Raw genomic sequence first — 16,742 nt, 5'->3', positions numbered from 1 at the left:
AGTCCTCGTATTTCCTAGAATTTCTCTTGTCCGTGGAGGTGCTCTGGTGTCCGCTTGGGGAAGAATAAAGAGGGTGACTTCCAGCTTTCTCACCAAAACTCTAGGTGTGAGAAATTAGTAGGAATGCCCCGCCTCACCTGAGTGCATGTTTCAGCTGCTGAGGGCCTCACATTCAATCCCTCTCATCTCCATCTTGAGTGCTAGGTTCTGTGAAAGTCCTTTCCCTGCCTGTGATCTTAGAGCAACAAGATCCAGCATAGCAACCGTTGATATGTGTTCCTGGAACCTCATTTGTGTCTTGAATCATGGGTATAAAATTCAAAGGATCTTGAAGGTAACAGAGAGAATAATAAGGTGATTCATGTCATTCCCTGCCAACTGACTGAGTAGCAAAGTGCTGAGCTCAACCCAACTAGGCATGTCATAGACACAAACTTTCTGAAATCTCCAGACTTGGTGACCTCTCTCTCTCTCTCTCTATGTATATCCATAGAGAAAATGCTCCCCTTTTTGTTTTGTTTTTTTTTTGGGGGGGGGGGTTGGGGGGGGGAGGAATTTAAAGCCAAACACCAAAGCAGAAAGCAAGTCCTACCCTCAATGGCAGCCATTTTGTGACAGTCCCTTCTCAAATAGCAGGCACTCTGTGACTGGGCCTTCCTCCCATGGGAGCCATTTTGTGGTTGTTCCCACTGCCGTTTCTAGAAAGTCCCACACTTCAGGGTCTTCTGTGTGTGAGAGAGCTTGTCAATCAGTGTAGCCAGAGCAAAACTGGACAAAACATTGATCTGACAATGGCAACCTTCATGGAGGCATGTGCGTCTCTCCACAGGTAGCCCCAGTCCAGGTCTGCTGAATCCTCCAACAGACCAAGCAGTCAAGCTCTTAGGCAAACCAGACCGGAGTCTGCAGCGCTCTGTCTCCTCCTCCAAGGCTGGTAAGTTCCAAAAGGGTCCACCAGATGCTTTCAGGGAGAAGAAAGGATGCCAGAATGGGTTAGGACCTTGAGACACAAGAAGAAAATGTTTGTTGTCCACCGTGTGATCCGTTTCCTCCCGTATGTGTCTACAGAGGCAGTCCTGGCTGCAGAAGGGCTTTCCAGTCCTGGCAGCAGTGGCAAAGACCCACCTCCATCCCCTATGGTGGACAGAAAGAAACACAGACGAAAGAAGCTTGCAACGCCTTCCAAAACTGAAGGCTCAGTGGGGCAGGCAGAAGGTAAGACTGGGTTGTTGACATACTGCCCCTTAAAGCTGAGGTAGCCCTCTTTTTTAGCCTATAAAGGAGACTGAATACTAGGTTCCTGGGGCATATAATGCTACTGCTTGTCCCTCCAAGATTACTGCAGAAAACGGGAGAGGCCCAGAAGGCCATCCCTCTACAGTGATCTTTCAGTGAGCCCAAATTACATGTGTGTTTAGAAATCTCCATCTTTTCGTGTGAAAGGGAGGCTGTGGTTCCAAATGGGAACCAGTGGCAGTTTGCACCTGACAAAGTGAAATTTTGAGGCCACACCTGTTTGTGAGAACAGGGGAGAGGTGATTCCACTACATCGTTTGAAGAAAACAATCACATCAGGACAAAACCCCAGTTTACATTTGTTGTTCCTGTGGTGAACATCTTCCGGGGGCAGAGGTTCTGCTCCTGACTCCTTTCCCCCATACAGATTTCATCTAGTCTGAATTGGGCACTTTGTGGAGTGGGGCGGGAGATGGTGTGAGCCAGGGCCTTGGTGCAATGGAGCATTTGTGCAGATGCCTGTATCACAATATATGTTACCTCCATGGGGTATGTGAAGCAATACTATTTAACTAAAACCGGGGGTGGGCTGTTCTGAAGTATTTTCAAAGCTATAGTGGTGGTGTCTGAGTTGAAAAATCCATATATTGCCCATACAGACATGCACACTATTCAACATGGGAACACTGAAACCCCATTGACATGAACTGGAAACATAACAGCAGCCTTGTTGTAGCTGTCATTATTTTCAAGAGGACTTGCCCTAGGAAACTCCTCAGTGGATTCTGCCTTCTTGATCCGATCTGTCTCTCTTGCCCAGGGCCAGCCTTAGACTGTCTGGCACCCTGGGCCAGCCTAACTTCTGGCACTCCCTCCCCTGCAGATAATGTCACTGAGTCACACGGGGGCACCCAATTTGGCACCCCCAGAAGGCTGGCATCCTAGGCAATCACCTAGTATGCCTAGTGGCAGGGCTGGCATTCAACAGCTACTGAACTGACTCACAGGAATGCCTGTCACTGTTAAATATTTGCAATAACCATGTCCAAAATCCTACTGCTCAAAAGACAGCTCCCCCTAAAAAACAAGGAACTAGACTTAGGAGACGTTGTTGATCTTACAGGAAGCTCTCTTTTCAGCTTGTCTGGCCTCAGGCATGCAAAGCGAGACCAAAGGAAATAGCTTGAGTGCTGGTGTAGTGTAGTTAGAGGCTGCAAACAGGCTTGGAGAAAAAGTGTCCTAACCTTTTAATAGAAGCTTCAGGATATGTTATTTACCAGATGATGTTATTTAGCTCCATGCCATGAAAAGCTTCTCCCATCTATTTCCACACATTAACCCGCTATTAAAGGAGAGGACATTTCCCCCCCTCCAGGTCGCTGGCAAAACTAAATCAAATGGCTGAACATCAAGCCAGAAAGTCCCCTGGTTTGAATCTTACCTCTGCCATGGATTTAGCTGGATAGCCTTAGGCAAGCCACTCTAGGGTCAAACAGATGAGGCAAAGATCACAAAAATTGCTAATTTCAGCCTCAGTTAGCCTCAGGACCATGCAGGGGAGCAAGAGGAGGTTTAACCCCTTCAATCTCAGCTCAATTTTGCTATTTGAAACTGGGCTCCCTGTTTTGTTATTAGTATTGGGGAGGGGGTGAGTAAGGGGCACATCTTTTCTTGTATAAAATGTTAACAATAGAATGGTGGGGACTGGTTTTGAATAGTGACAGCAGGTGGGAGGGTTAAATCCCCTCTCCCTTTGTGTATGGCCTGCAGATAGAAAAAGAGATGTGATTGGAACAAGACAAGCAATCTTTGTCTTACCTGTCTGTAAGCCCCCAGAATTGCAATAACATACTTGCCTCCCTTACATGGTTTTTCGAAGGACTAATGTATGCAAAGTTATTTGAATCCTTGAAAGTGCCTTACAAATGCTAGTTATCATTGGGGGTGGGTGTATGCAGTGAGAGATGCCATGATCACTGTAGCCTACAGGGCTCTTTTTCTAGCAGGAGCTCCTCTTCATATTAGGCCATGCCCCCTGATGTAACCAATCCTCCCGGAGCTTACAGAAAGCCCTGTACTAAGAGCCCTGTAAGCTTTTGGAGGATTGGCTACATCAGGGAGGTGTGGCCTAATATGCAGAGGAGCTCCCACTAGAAAAAGAGCCTTGACTGTAGGTAAAATGAGGAAGGTGTACTGATTGGCCGGGAGAGGGGCGTGTTTCCTATGGAAGGCCACATCTGTCCCTTTCTAAATCCAGACAGGACTATGTGCAGTCCAAATGAGTTGCCCGCCCCCACTCCTTCCTGCCTGTCATGTCTTCTCTAAGCAGCTGTTGTATCCAGCCAAAAAGCTGTTCGTCTCTGTTTTGAATACAGCTGCCCAGAATGCTCCCTTGCAATTCCTCCACCCAGTAAAGGGTCACCACGGCACTCACAGCTTTCTTCCTCACTGTCCTTCGCAGTGCTTTACTCATCCACCACCACTGTCACCCCCGTTCCCTGGGTCTGTGGGTTCTGATAGCCTCTGCTTTTTTATTATTTTTTTCTTCCTCCTCTGAATTCTCTCCCCTTCTTCTTTCCCTCCTTCTCTTTCTCTGCCTTTCGCTTCCTGCTTCCCCTCCGGACCCTCTGCAGCCAAGCGTAAAATGTGGAAATTAAAAACCTTTGGTAGTTTAAGAAATATTTATAAAACAGGTAATGTCTGGCGGGGGCAGGCGCGAGCTCCTTTGTGCTGTGGCGCCTGTTGCATGCAGTTGTGCTTACGTTGTGATGTGTGGCCTTCATCAATGTCTGTCCCCAAAATGCTTCCCCTCCCCCAGTGAGCAACAGAATGTCCACTGTATCCTGGCCAGTGCAGAACAGTCCTGCAGCCATCATGGGGTGGGTAAACAATGGGTAGGGCTGCCAAGCTGTATCTGGCAACTGCTGGAAGATTGGGGGGGGGGGGGCATACAGGCGTGCTGGTGTCATGTATGCCGTGATGTCACTCTAGGGAACCACTGGAAACTTTTCTGGCAGTTCTAGAACATGGCATCACTTCCAGGTGTTTTCCGGGGCGGGGGGGGGCAATGGAAGTGACATAGGTAGCTCTTGAAGCCTCCAGAAACTATAGTTTCCTGTAATAGCTTTAGGAATCCCTGGAAATGTTGGTTTTACCATAGAGTTCCACGTGATTTCTAGAGCTACCTAATGTCACCTCCAGGTTTTTTGCTGGAAGTAATACAATCCCACAGCCAGTGTGGGGAGCAGGGGGAATGTCCTGCCGCACTGGGGACTTGGCAGCCCTAGAGATACTTGGGGAACATAACAATGGGGTATGCAAAGGGGCAGTCATCCCAGAATTCCATGATGACAGCAGCTTTCAGATTGCATCCCAGTGAACTCTGGAGGTATTTAGTGAGAAGGTCAGTAACTACAGAAAGCTGGACTACCATAAACCATCTTCCAGCGATCAGGCATTGGGAAATGCTTGCTGTGTTCTGGGGTGTATTTGAAGTTTACGCAGGACTACATGGAATGTATGTGTGGCAGAAACCCAACTGGTGAAGCTTCTGCCATCATTGCATTATCGTGCAGGAAGAAGCTTTACCTGTGACTTTTTGTTTCTCATGCAACTGCTAAAAGCCCCAGGACTTCTGTCCATTGAAAAAGTGACAACCCCAGGCCATACTGCAGCATTAAAAAGAGGGAAAGTTGAACCTGAGAAACTGCTTGAAAGTACAAAGTTCAGTTGCAGGAAGAACGTGAGGTTATGACTCACCCCACCCCAAGTAAAAGTTCTAAAAGATAGTAGAACAGCAAGTGAGAGAGCTGATGGCAGTATAATAGAGGCATTATTTCATTGCTGGTGCTTATTCTCATAATAATTATCTGCAAAGTGCCAACCTCTGCAAATAGTGAAATCCACACAATGGTGTCCCAGCCACAACTATAAATGAGGCCTCTGCAATTCCATGGGGAAACCCAATCTAACTTTGTAATAAAACAAACATACACACAGAGAGAAAAATGGGGAATAAAAGGCCTCAAACAAACTTATCAATGACATGTACGTGTGACCAGACAATGAGAAGAAAAGACAAATGGTGTTTGGGTGCCATTTTGGTTTCCAAACACACCTAGCTGTCTGCCTCAAGATTTATTATGGGGCAGCTAAGACAGGGGGGAGGAGGCAGCAGCATTGGACAGGAAGAAGGGAGGAGGCAGCTGGCAGGGGGAGGGGGGACTAAAGGGGGAAGTGGGATTTCCACTGGGGCATGATTCCACACAGGTCTCTCCCTTGATGCTTATGTATACTTCAATGTTACTGTAAGCCACCTCAAAGGTCCCATTGTGGCACACAGATGGCCTGTCTTTCTTTAAAATAAGGTAGCGTCCCATCGTGCTCCACTGCAGGCCTGGGTCAAACAAGTTTGAAAGTTTTTGAAACACTACATAAACCTGCAAAACTGTTTCTCTAAAGATGATAGTGGACAGGGGGAGCGACGAGTGAGAAATGATGCCTCTATCATACTGTCTGCTGGGAAAATTATTGCCTGCCTCCAGTATACCCAAAGCAGTTCATGCTGGATGGACTGTGGCAAAAAGCTTCCCCAACCCCAAAGCCCCCCACTTCCCCCTGGAAAGGAAGCTCCAATGGTTTCTATTCACCTGCTCAGACCTGTCTGTGTCTGACCTTGCCAGCAGAAGCTGCTCCCCTCCCCGTTCCTTCTGCTAAATCGTTTGGCAGAGAAAGGATAGAAGCTAGCAGTGCAGTCCTTACAAACTTCTAAGCCCACTGAGGTCAGTAAGCTTAGAAGATGGCAGGTCTAGGACTGCACTGTATGCCGTGGTGGTGGAGGTCTTGGATTGGACCCCTTGGCAGAGATGCCATCTTGGCCAGTTTTCAAGTGCCAAAATAAGGCAAAGATGGTCCTGCAGAAAAAGAAGTGGTCATAACTTTGCCCTGGACCACTTGGGTGGCTTTGTCCACTAATCCTCCCCCGGTCTTTGTGACTCATCCGTAACCTCAACAAGAGCTGTAGTCAGGGCAAACACAACTCACACACAAGACAGTAAAGCCCTCTGCAGAGTAAAAGGAAAGGAACAGTAACTGTAGCTGAGGGATTGCTAGATGCAGATGAGTGATAGTGTGATTCCTGCCCTGGGGAACCTATAAGCTCGTCTTGGGCTCTGTTTATAGGGCTACAGCATCCTCAGAGGAACTGCACCCCCCTTCCCTGCCACCTCTGTGGAAACACTGTTGGCTAGATGGGCATTCCCTACCCCCTGCTTGTAGGGTACCCCCCCACAAGCATAGGGAATAAAGTGGCCAACATTGGTCAACGTCGGCATGTGCAGAATGACTCCCATCTCAGCTGCAGCCGTCCCTCAGCCTGCTGTTTTGCATCCACAGAGGAGGAGAACTTTGAGTTCATCATCGTTTCCAGTACAGGACAGACATGGCACTTTGAGGCCAGCAGCTTCGAAGAAAGAGACTCCTGGGTCCAGGCCATTGAGAGCCAGATTTTGGCTAGCCTGCAGTGCTGTGAGAGCAGCAAGAACAAGGTACTGGTTCCCCTTTCTCTCCTAGGCTCATTTTTAACGGTGACCTCTTGGTGGGTATCCATGTATCTTGGGATGGTACATCTGCAGAGCCTGCCTTGCAAGGGAGAGGTCTGGGAGGATCTATAGATCAACAGGAGTTAGTCAGTTGCAAGGAGGAGACGGGAGCTCAGTGTGAAGACAGATGCAATATCCTAGTGAAGACCGATGTAATATAAAAATAACTAGCTTCTGCTTCAATTTCAGAATCATGTTTTAAGTTTTTTCCGCCTCCAAAGCTCATTGCTGATGGCATAGATACTTTTGAAAGAAGGACATTTCCAGAGCGTCCCTGATACTCTGAAAATGTTATATCTGTCGTTGCCTTAAAATAAAAGGAAACTGTGTAGTTTTCTTATTAAGGGTTAAGGCTGTAGTGTGTTGGCAAGGGTTATCACCCTCCATGTTCCGTTTAAAACTGCTGAGTATTGGCAACCCACAAACTGGATGGCTGGTGCTAGAAAGTGTTATTTAAAGTTCAGAGCATGTGATATTTACATCATGAGCACATTTTAAAAATTAGGTTTCTTCCTAAGGAACTTACAAATCTGAACATTGATGGGGGTGGGGGAGGAAAACTAGAAGAGGAAATATGAGCAAAGGCCAAATAGACATTGTTGACTTTTTAGAAACTAGTTCTTACCAAAGTAGTAAATTTGCATCTGGACAATTGGGTCCCATGACAATGCAAAAATAAAAATAAATCCCTACATTTAGAAAATGAGTACACCATGGATAATAAAGCTAGGCTTGTTGTCTAGTTTTCTGTCCACAGAGTTTTAGGTTTTTTTTAATATAGAGGAACATTTGGTCATACAAGTGCCCCCCTCCTATTCTAAAAGTGTTCAGCCCAGCCCAAACACAGACTTACCTTAGTAAGAGCTATTTGGAGTTATTGTTTATTTTCCCATGGGCATTTTTTTAAAAATCAGTACTGAAAACAAGTTGCAAAAATATACAGAGATGACAATGAAAACAAAAAATGTAATATGAGATTAAAATCACTGCACAAAACTTTAAAAATAGCAATCCATCAGATGGTGGAAATCAATCTGATGGTGGAAAAGAGCTGATTATGTAGTGACAACCAAAGTTAGGTAGTGGTTATAGTGGCAGAGGACACAGGTGTAGATCCACACACTTTCAACATAAGCTACATCACAGGGTTGTTGTGAGGTTAAAATGGAGATGATCTGTCTGTTGTATATCCCTTCTTCAGGGAGCTCAGGACAAGATTAAAAAGTGATTGATAGAGACAGAGGAAAGGAGGGTTTGAGTTATTAACATCAGATGTGAGGGTGTTTCTTGGCTGACTTCCCAGGGCCAAGCATTCCATAAAGTGGAGGCCACTACAGAAAAGGCTCTGTTACCTCTCCTTGGGCTGGCTGAGCAAGGCAGGCCCTCCATTTGCTACAGTATTGCAAACTGGGATATATACCAAGAGCTGGGTTTGTAAGAGCAATTCAAAGGAAGAGGTTGCTGAAATCACTTGACTCTGTGATATCCAAGCTCTCTGCAGATTTTACTTGAGGGCAGGATGGCAGTGGACTTCCAAGATACTTAGCTTCAAGCCCAGAAAAGTCATTTCTGACTGCCTTGTCTCTTTTTTTTTATCATTCCTGTAGGCTCGGATGGACAGCCAGAGTGAAGCAGTGGCCATCCAGGCCATCCGGAACGCCAAGGGCAATTCCTTGTGTGTGGACTGCGGGGCCTTGAGTAAGCATTTCTATTGCCTACACACTGGGTGCCAGTGAACCGAACACATCACATTGCACAGGGCACCTCTCCCCTGTAAACAATGTAGTGAGAAGAGGGGAATCATATTTCCTTGACTACAAACACCACATTGCAGGTTGAATGCTGGGCAAATCTTACCTGTAATACAAAAGGGGAAGCCAGCTGGATCTCCTGCAGAAGATTCGTATCAACTGGGCATTTGACTAGAATGGACATTACAGATAAAGAAGGAAGTGGATTTTTTTTTTAAAAAAATCAACTTCCGTTTATACTTTTAGTGGCTTTTCATGACTTTTTGTGTTTGCATTTTTAAAGTTAGAATGAAAACAAAGGCCAAGATGCCTCAAGAATCCTATCATGCTGAGTTTATTGTATAATCTTAAAATGATGGAGAGGGAATTGTTCACAATATCTGTGTCCTGGTTATCATAAATGGAAAAGACAGCCTTCATGATTACCAGAATAAGATGGTGCCTGAGCATCAGCATCTTGGTTCTCTAGATTGTCTATATCACTGAAGTGTTAAGGGCAAAAAAGGTGTATTTATTGATTACATTTATTGCCCACTTTCCATCCAAGATTAGCTCCCAAAGAGATTTAGAATAATTAAAATCCAGCACAGAGCTATACCACAAGAGGGACATGGAAGAGGGGTTCATTCACAAGATCTGTGTCCTGGTTATCATAAATGGAAAAGACAGCCTTCACGAGTACCAGAATAAGATGACACCTGTGCATCCCCATCTTGGTTCTCTGTGCTTGAGTGTGGCAGGCTCTTCCAGTCACTGGCCAAAATTCTTTTAAAAAATCACCCCCCTCCTTAAAGAAAAGTTTAAATGAAAAGTTCCACTTATAAAGAATATGCTGTCGAGATTTTTCCGGAAGCCGCTTAACGCAGAGTGTTGTTCTGTTTTCAGGCCTAGATTGGTAGGAGGCCCAGCAGCAAGTGTGAGGGAAGGGAACAAAGCAGATCATTAGTAGGGGAATGTTCACTGAACAGAAAGAGCACAGAAATTTCAGGGGAAGAGAAACGGGCAGGAATGGTGATGGCAGCAGAAATGAAAGTGGCCTTTCTATGTCAAGAATGAGAGGCGAGATCCTGCCCCAGTTTCTGATTGGCCAATTGCCTTTTCCCCAGATCCAACCTGGGCCAGTCTGAACCTGGGAGCGCTAATCTGTATCGAGTGCTCTGGCATCCACCGGAACCTGGGCACCCACCTGTCACGGGTACGCTCCCTTGACTTGGATGACTGGCCCCTGGAGCTCACCTTGGTGCTCACCTCCATTGGCAACGAAACAGCCAACAGCGTTTGGGAGAAGTGCACGCAGGGACGCCGGAAACCCACCTGCGAATCATCCCGGTGAGTGGGAAATGCCCTGAAGCCCAGAGTTTATCTGCTGCCTTGAGGGTTAGAGGTTGCTGTCATCGGGCATGTATACCAGGGTCAAAGTAACACAGAATCTGGACCAAGGAAAGAGTTCAGGAGCTTGTATAAATTAAGCAAATTAGTTACTCTGGTTTATATTTGCTAATTTTTACATAATGTATTTGGCTTTTTTTAATCATGTGAAAGAGCAAGAAGCACCTAGTTCAGTAGAAATCATAGGGCTGAGCTAGAAGTGGCATTTTTCCAAGAGTCAGGCCTGGGGTCCCCCAACCCAACTCTTGTACTTCCACGGTCAGATAGCAGCTGCTTGGAGCAGTGATCCAGAGCACCTCATTGGCATGTTTAGGATTGGGACCATGGCATGGAAGGAGGGAGGGGCTTCTGTTCTCCTGTCCCATAATGACCCCAGGGGGTGTTATTTGCTTCGTTAGAGAGCTGTATGTATAACAGGCAGTTAATAACACTGTGAGTTCCAAGGTTTTTGTAGGAATTTTTTGGGGAGGGGGTTCATTTTAGATGTGAGTGTTTGATTTTTGCTACCTCGATCCTTCAATTCTGTTTTGGATTCATTTTGGAGTCCTATTGGATTATTTGGGTGCCCCCAGTGAATAAAAACATGTCTACAGAATCCAATGCAAGTCTAGTCCATGGGGTTTATTCTTTGGATTGTGCGTAATAAATAGTGCAGTCCTGAGCCGATAGAGACCCTTCTAAAGCCATTGAAGTCAATGGGCTAAGGAGGGTGTAACACAGTTTAGGATTGCATAGGGGAAGACTGTCTGCTCCCATATATCGCCATGCACCCCATACAGTCCTCAGGCTGCCACCTACTGTCTGTTTCCCATCTAAGAGGAGCCCGCCTGGTGTCAATCAAAGCTCACACTTTCTCTGCTGTAGATCTCACCTTCTGTAATCAACTCCTTTAAGAGGTGGGGAGGGGGTGCTGGCTTTACAAATGTTCAAGAGATGCTGCTGCAAGGCCTTTTTAAATATACCACGGCTTTTAACAAGGTGATCGACTGCAGGTGGGAGGGAAGGTGGCGTGGTGCAGTTAAGTTCCATCAGATCTCAGAAGCTAAGCAGGGTCGATACTTGTATGGGGAGACCAGACCACCAAGGAAAGCTATGCAGAGGACGGCAATGGCAGCCTCAGCCTCTGCTTCTCATTTGCCTTGACAGCCCTTGTTGGGGTCGCCACATTGATTGTGACTTCAGGTGTCTTTTGGGTGGACTGGGATTATCTGGTGTTTTATTTTGCTGTTTTTAAATTGAGGGGTTTTTTGTAGGCTACCTAGAGCTGGGAGGAAAGGTTGGATATAAATATTTTAATAAATAAAATAGACTCTAAAGGTGTCTATTTAAGGTGCCCCTCCCTTCCTCTCTTCATTTACCAGATGGAGAGATACTCAGCAGTTCTTCCACAATGGGACAATCTCAGTCTCTCTCTTTCTCTCTGTGCTCAGGGAAGAGCGGGAGTCATGGATCCGAGCCAAATATGAGCAGCGTCTGTTCCTGGCACCGCTACCCACCTCTGAACTCTCCCTGGGGTGCCAGCTCTTCCAGGCTGTGCTGGAGCAGGACCTAAGTTCTGTGCTGCTGTTGCTGGCTCACAGTTCCAAGGAACAGATCAACGCCCCTACTGGGGACAAGGACCGGCGCTCGGCCTTACACATTGCGTGTGACCTGGCGAACGTGGTCATCACTCAACTCCTGGTCTGGGTAAGCGCTCGGCAGAAGATAAGCACACCAAGGGGCAGGAGCTATCCCCGTCCAACTGTTCCCCATCCCAAAAGAGTCATCCTATGGAACAAAAACAAGAGTGAGGGCTGGTTTTTGCATGCCAAATATCATATGAACTGCAAAACAGGAAATCCAAATCAGAGGTGAATGATGGGCCTAGGGCAAACTCTTGTAGCCTCTGCCTCCCAGATGCACAATACAGTGTTTCTTGATTTGTCCCTGGGTCCTGGCAAGCAGATAGCATTGGGGGTGCCTGGCTGAAGTTTACGTTCTTGGGACTGTGGAGTATAATTTGGAATAGTGCATAGGGAGAGGGAACTTGTGCTGTGTTCCCAACCTTGAAGTGGCCGTTCAGAACAGCTGTTTGCCTCACCTCACTGGATAAACTCACCCATAGCCGATCAGTACACATAAGCATTTGCAACATCAATATGTTGTTGAAGGCTTTCACAGCCAGAGTTCATTAGTTCCTGTGGATTTTCCAGGCTGTATGGCCGTGGTCTTGGCATAGTAGTACCTGACATTTTGCCAGCAGCTGTGACCGGCATCCTCAGAGGCATAACACAGAAGGCTAGAGTTCTCTCTGTGTCAAAGTGAGAGGAACTTTGACACAGAGAGAACTCTACCTTTCTGTGTTATACCGCTGAGGATGCCAGTCACAGCTGCTGGCGAAACATCAGGTACTGGCTATGCCAAGACTGCAGCCATGCAGCCCGGAAAACCTACAACTACTAATTTGCAACATCATCGACAGTTCATAGCAGTGGATTGTCCAATGCCATGTCGTTCCTGCTTAACCAAGCATATCTTCTCCATGCTCCAGTTCTGAATGTTTAAAGCCAGAGTAGGAGAACAGACTAGCACAGATGTGCCTTTAATGCAGGCCTTGTCACAATGGGAATGGTCTACTACGAAGTGAACCCAGGAAGCTGCCTTATCCTCAGTCAAACCCTTGGCATATCAAGGACAATACTGTCTGTTATGGCAGGCAATGGCTTTCCAGGGTCTCAGGCAGAAATCTTTCACATCACATATGACCTAATCCTTTTACCTGGAGATGCCAGGAAGGGGATATTGGGTCATTCTGTGTACAAAGCAGATGCTCTAGCATAGAGTAGTGGGAGCTGAACAAGGGTAGAGCTGAACAAGGAATTGCCACCATTTTGCTGCAGTAGCTAAGAGGCTAGATTGCCACTGAGGGAACTCTGACAGTGGCTGCTGTGTGTGGACCAGTAACTAAATAATAGCATTGATCACAAGTGGGTATTGGTAATGGATTGGTAGGGATGGAAGTTTTGAGGAAAGAATTAATCTATACTTTCCAGCTTTGCTTGGTAGGCTGTGTTGATACGGCTGAGAAAAGGTGTAGCAAGATATGACAAGCCCTAGGTGGCATCCTCCAATATTGTCCGACCGACCAATGAAGATTTGCCTCATATTCCCTGCTTTCTATGCCCTTTTCAGAGGTGAGGTGGATGGTAATCAGAGACAGGGCTTTTTCAGTAGTGGGACCTTGCTTGTAGAATGCCCTTTCTCTTGAGACTCACCCTGGCAACTTGCATTGCTTTCTTTTAGACACCAAGCCAAAATCTTTGTTCACCCAGTCTTTTTATCAAAGGCTGATTTTTAAATACTCGTTTACCCTGGGAATTGTCTTTGTAAGCTACTTGTGGTCTGTTTTTATGCTTGGCTGGGGATTTTTTTAATGCTAGATTTTATATATTTTAATGTGTAAGCCACCTTGGACAAGGTTCCCAGAAAAGCAACATAAAAAACCTAATTAAATAAGTACATACATCTCTGGGAGAACCAGAGGACTGAAAGTGTCTTCAATTAACTATTGCAAATTGGAGAAGAATATAAAAAGGGGCTGGGGGAATCCTGTCTAGGGAGGCACAGTGGGTGGCTGGTGTCACATGCTCAATCACCTCTGAAGGACCAGTTTTCCAGCTCCCAGATAGGCCTTGTTTGGGAATGCATAGAATCCCTTTCACAGCCTTCCTAACACCTGTTCTTCCTTCCACAGTATGGTTCCGACGTGAAGGCCCGAGATGCCGTGGGGCACACAGCGCTCTTCTATGCCCGCCGATCGGGGAGCCAGGAGTGCATTGACATCCTCTTGCAACACGGTTGCCCAAATGAAGGCTACAGCACTATCCCCACCCCCAGCCTGCGCCGGAAAAGCAGCAGTGCCAGCGTGGGAAGGACCGAGGCCCGGACTGCGCTGGTGTAGCATGCTGGAAGGAGTGTCTTCCCCATCCCAGTGGTGCCAACAGGGGCGCAGCAACTGATGCCTCCTCTCCCTATGGAGACCTACACTCCCTTCTGGCATTTGGGCTTCGTGCCAAGGAGCCTTGGCTCATGACTTCCTGTCACACACAGGATGTGGTGGCTGCCACCCTCTTCCCCGAGCCCTTCTGCAACAGCTGTGCTTGGCACAGGCGGCCGCACTAGGACTGCCTCTGTGGCTCATAACTCTCCCTTATTACGCCAGGTCTTGGGCTCCCTCTGTTGGGGCTGCTCTGCTGGTCTCCAGGGCAACGGCCATCTCTACAGGCAAGCGGTTGCAACCTGCAGGGAACTACCACAGCGAAATGTTAGCCCAGCACTTGGAGTGAAGGATCAGGGCCTAGGACTGTTTTGCCCTCCTCCCAGTTAAATGGGGACCTTTGGGGATGAAAGGGGCAAGTGGTGATGTGGGGACTTTTTTTTCCCTTTCTTTCTGTGTTTGTAACAAGCTTTGAAGGTGGAATGTAATCAGTGTTATTGGAGTGGTTAAGTGACCCTGCTCAACTAACCAGTGGGCATAGAAGCGACAAGGGCGGGGGGGGGGTGCTAAAAGGGACCAAGAAGGAGCAGGAGGGGCCAAAGGTTAGAGAGGAAATGTTCCTGCCGTTGATCTGGTTTAAGTGAACAGTCTCTCTCCCCCACACCCCTTAATCAAGCCGCCTTCCTCAGTATCTCAGTATTCGGGGTGCAGAGCTTATCAAACGCTGCAAGAACACTCGCAGTGATCAGCTTTCTCTCTCTCTCGAGATTTCCCATCTTCCAGAAGCAAAGGCATATCTATAACTTGGAGGGAAAATCCCCCACTTCATTCCATCCCTGCCCAAGGAGGGGAAGGGAAAATGAGGTAGCGGCAGGACGAGGGACTAGTTGAAATTCTGAGCTGAGCCCCCTGCCCTTGAGGCGCTTCCTTCCCGTCCCACATCCACAGTTGAAAGAGCTCTTCTACAACATAGGGTTGAGAAGGTACCGCGGCAGATCAGCAGCCTTTGCAGGGAGGAGGGAAGTTTGGAGAATCCCTTTTTGGCATCAGCCACCTGTTCTTCTTGGGAAGCAAAACAAGGCTCCACATCTGCTTCTGGAGGGTGGTTGTGATTTAAAAAAAAAAAACATAAGGGGGAGAGTGCTCTGGATTCCCTGTATCGTGGCACATTTTAGTTGACCAAAATTTCACAAGGCTATAGCACAGGCCATCAGGAAAAGATGCTCCACTACTGCCTGGGGACAATTGGGGCTTCTGTGTGTTCTAAGCCAGGACCAAATGGTCTTCCCCCTGGGGTAGGGTTGAATTCATTGTCTCAGTTATCCTTCAGGCATCCTGAGGACAGGCACCACCACACCCACTCCCGATTCAAACTGCACTGAAGCACGTTCCTCCCTCCAGCTCTTCTCAGGCTCCTGGACCTGATCCTTGCACTGAAAAAGTATATATATATATGTGATTCCTAAAGGCTCCAGGGTGCCTCTTCCTGTCTCCTTGTTCTTCATCCCCCCTCCCCTTTCAAGCAGTTCCAAGAGGCAGCTAAAAGCTGAAACAACGCATTCCTCTGCCAGCCCACAAGGGGACACCCCCAACACACACACACACACACACACACCCCTTCCCCACGTAGCAAGGGAGACCCTGAACAACTCTGAGAGATTAGCAGGGCAGCGTTTGGATGCTGAGCACCCAGCCAAAGCTTGGAGTAGAGTCCTTACAAAGCCACCACAGGCCCTGGCTTTTAAAACAAGACTCCTTTTTCTAGGGTTCCTTTGTAAAAAGCCCCTTTCTGACTACTATTTCTTCCTTTGTTTTTAATTTATTGCTTCATTTTGAGAGCTGGACAAAGGAAAAGGAAAACCTTCTTTCTCGGTCTCTTTTGTTTTTTTTCCTCTCTGGTTTGGCAGCTCTCCTGGTGCAAGTGTTTACAGGCCTCGTGTCCCTCACTGTGGCAGAGGTGTCCATGTGGTTGTGAGTGACGTGGTCTCAGGCTTTATTTCAAATCTGTGATCAGGGTAATGCAATGAACTCCCCCTCCCCTCCCCGGCATGGGGGAATCTGGGTGGGGTATGAGCAGTCGGCCTGAATCAGCCATCCCTGTGGTTGGGCCGGCCGGCCCGTAGTACTCACTTCTTAATCCAGCCTGCCTTTTTCCCCCCCTCAGGCCTCTGGTGTTTATACCCACTGGAGCTTAGCTTGCGGGCAAGAGGCACAAGCCCCCCCAAGCCACATCAGTTCCCCTTGTCCCTAGGCCCCCTCCCCTCTGTCCTTCTGAACCTGAACAAGCTCATGAATGTATTGGCAATGGTGTTGCACGAGACCTGTACCCCCTTCTAGCCTCGAGGTGGAGACGGAAAAGGGCCCAATGACGCGAAAAGGCAGGAAGCAGAGAGAGGGGCTGCCCTGCACCTGGGCCTCAAAGCTCTTCTCCCCGCCTTTGGGCCACACTGCCTTGAAGACTAGAGCCTGGGGCTTGCGGGACGGAAAGGGGGCATTAGGTCTCGAAGACTGAATGTAATTTACACTGTTGGGGACCGGCAGTTCGGCACAAGTTTCTGGGAGCTTGGAGAACCTCTTGCGCGAGCCCCGGAACCAGAGCGGGCAATGGGATGTCACGCCTCCCAGGAACGGCGGGATGGGGGAGGTGTGGAGGTGTGCCAGAGCTGATCTCGCCGGCCCTGTGCAGCCGTTGTAATCTCTTGGATTGTAATTTGTAAGTATGTGACAATGTAAGAAGATGTAATAACAATGACTGGTTATTCCTTCTTGTGACTGTTGTCTGGATTTGCT

General features: G+C 47.6%; 2 protein-coding genes across 5 annotated transcripts in view; both read left to right on the top strand.

The window, feature by feature from the left end:
* AGAP2 (ArfGAP with GTPase domain, ankyrin repeat and PH domain 2) overlaps positions 1 to 16,717 on the top strand; it is a 175,657-nt gene extending 158,940 nt beyond the window's left edge. For 2 of the 4 annotated variants that reach the window (XM_060252251.1, XM_060252249.1), the window contains exons 12-19: positions 830 to 934; positions 1,069 to 1,215; positions 3,870 to 3,929; positions 6,631 to 6,782; positions 8,444 to 8,534; positions 9,694 to 9,916; positions 11,407 to 11,662; positions 13,710 to 16,717. In XM_060252251.1, coding sequence (XP_060108234.1) covers positions 830 to 934; positions 1,069 to 1,215; positions 3,870 to 3,929; positions 6,631 to 6,782; positions 8,444 to 8,534; positions 9,694 to 9,916; positions 11,407 to 11,662; positions 13,710 to 13,916 — 1,241 coding nt within the window. In that variant the 3' untranslated portion in view covers positions 13,917 to 16,717. The remainder of the gene's footprint in view (positions 1 to 829; positions 935 to 1,068; positions 1,216 to 3,869; positions 3,930 to 6,630; positions 6,783 to 8,443; positions 8,535 to 9,693; positions 9,917 to 11,406; positions 11,663 to 13,709) is intronic. The other 2 variants (XM_060252252.1, XM_060252250.1) reach the window with 1 other exon arrangement.
* The window catches only part of METTL1 (methyltransferase 1, tRNA methylguanosine), a 1,067,043-nt gene that overhangs the window by 489,696 nt on the left and 560,605 nt on the right, over positions 1 to 16,742 (top strand). The gene's annotated exons all lie outside the window — the stretch shown is intronic.

Source organism: Heteronotia binoei, chromosome 13, assembly GCF_032191835.1.
Source record: "Heteronotia binoei isolate CCM8104 ecotype False Entrance Well chromosome 13, APGP_CSIRO_Hbin_v1, whole genome shotgun sequence".
Classification (NCBI taxonomy): domain Eukaryota; kingdom Metazoa; phylum Chordata; class Lepidosauria; order Squamata; family Gekkonidae; genus Heteronotia; species Heteronotia binoei.
Note: the sequence above shows the minus strand (reverse complement) of the source record. Positions and strands in the feature narration are given on the sequence as shown.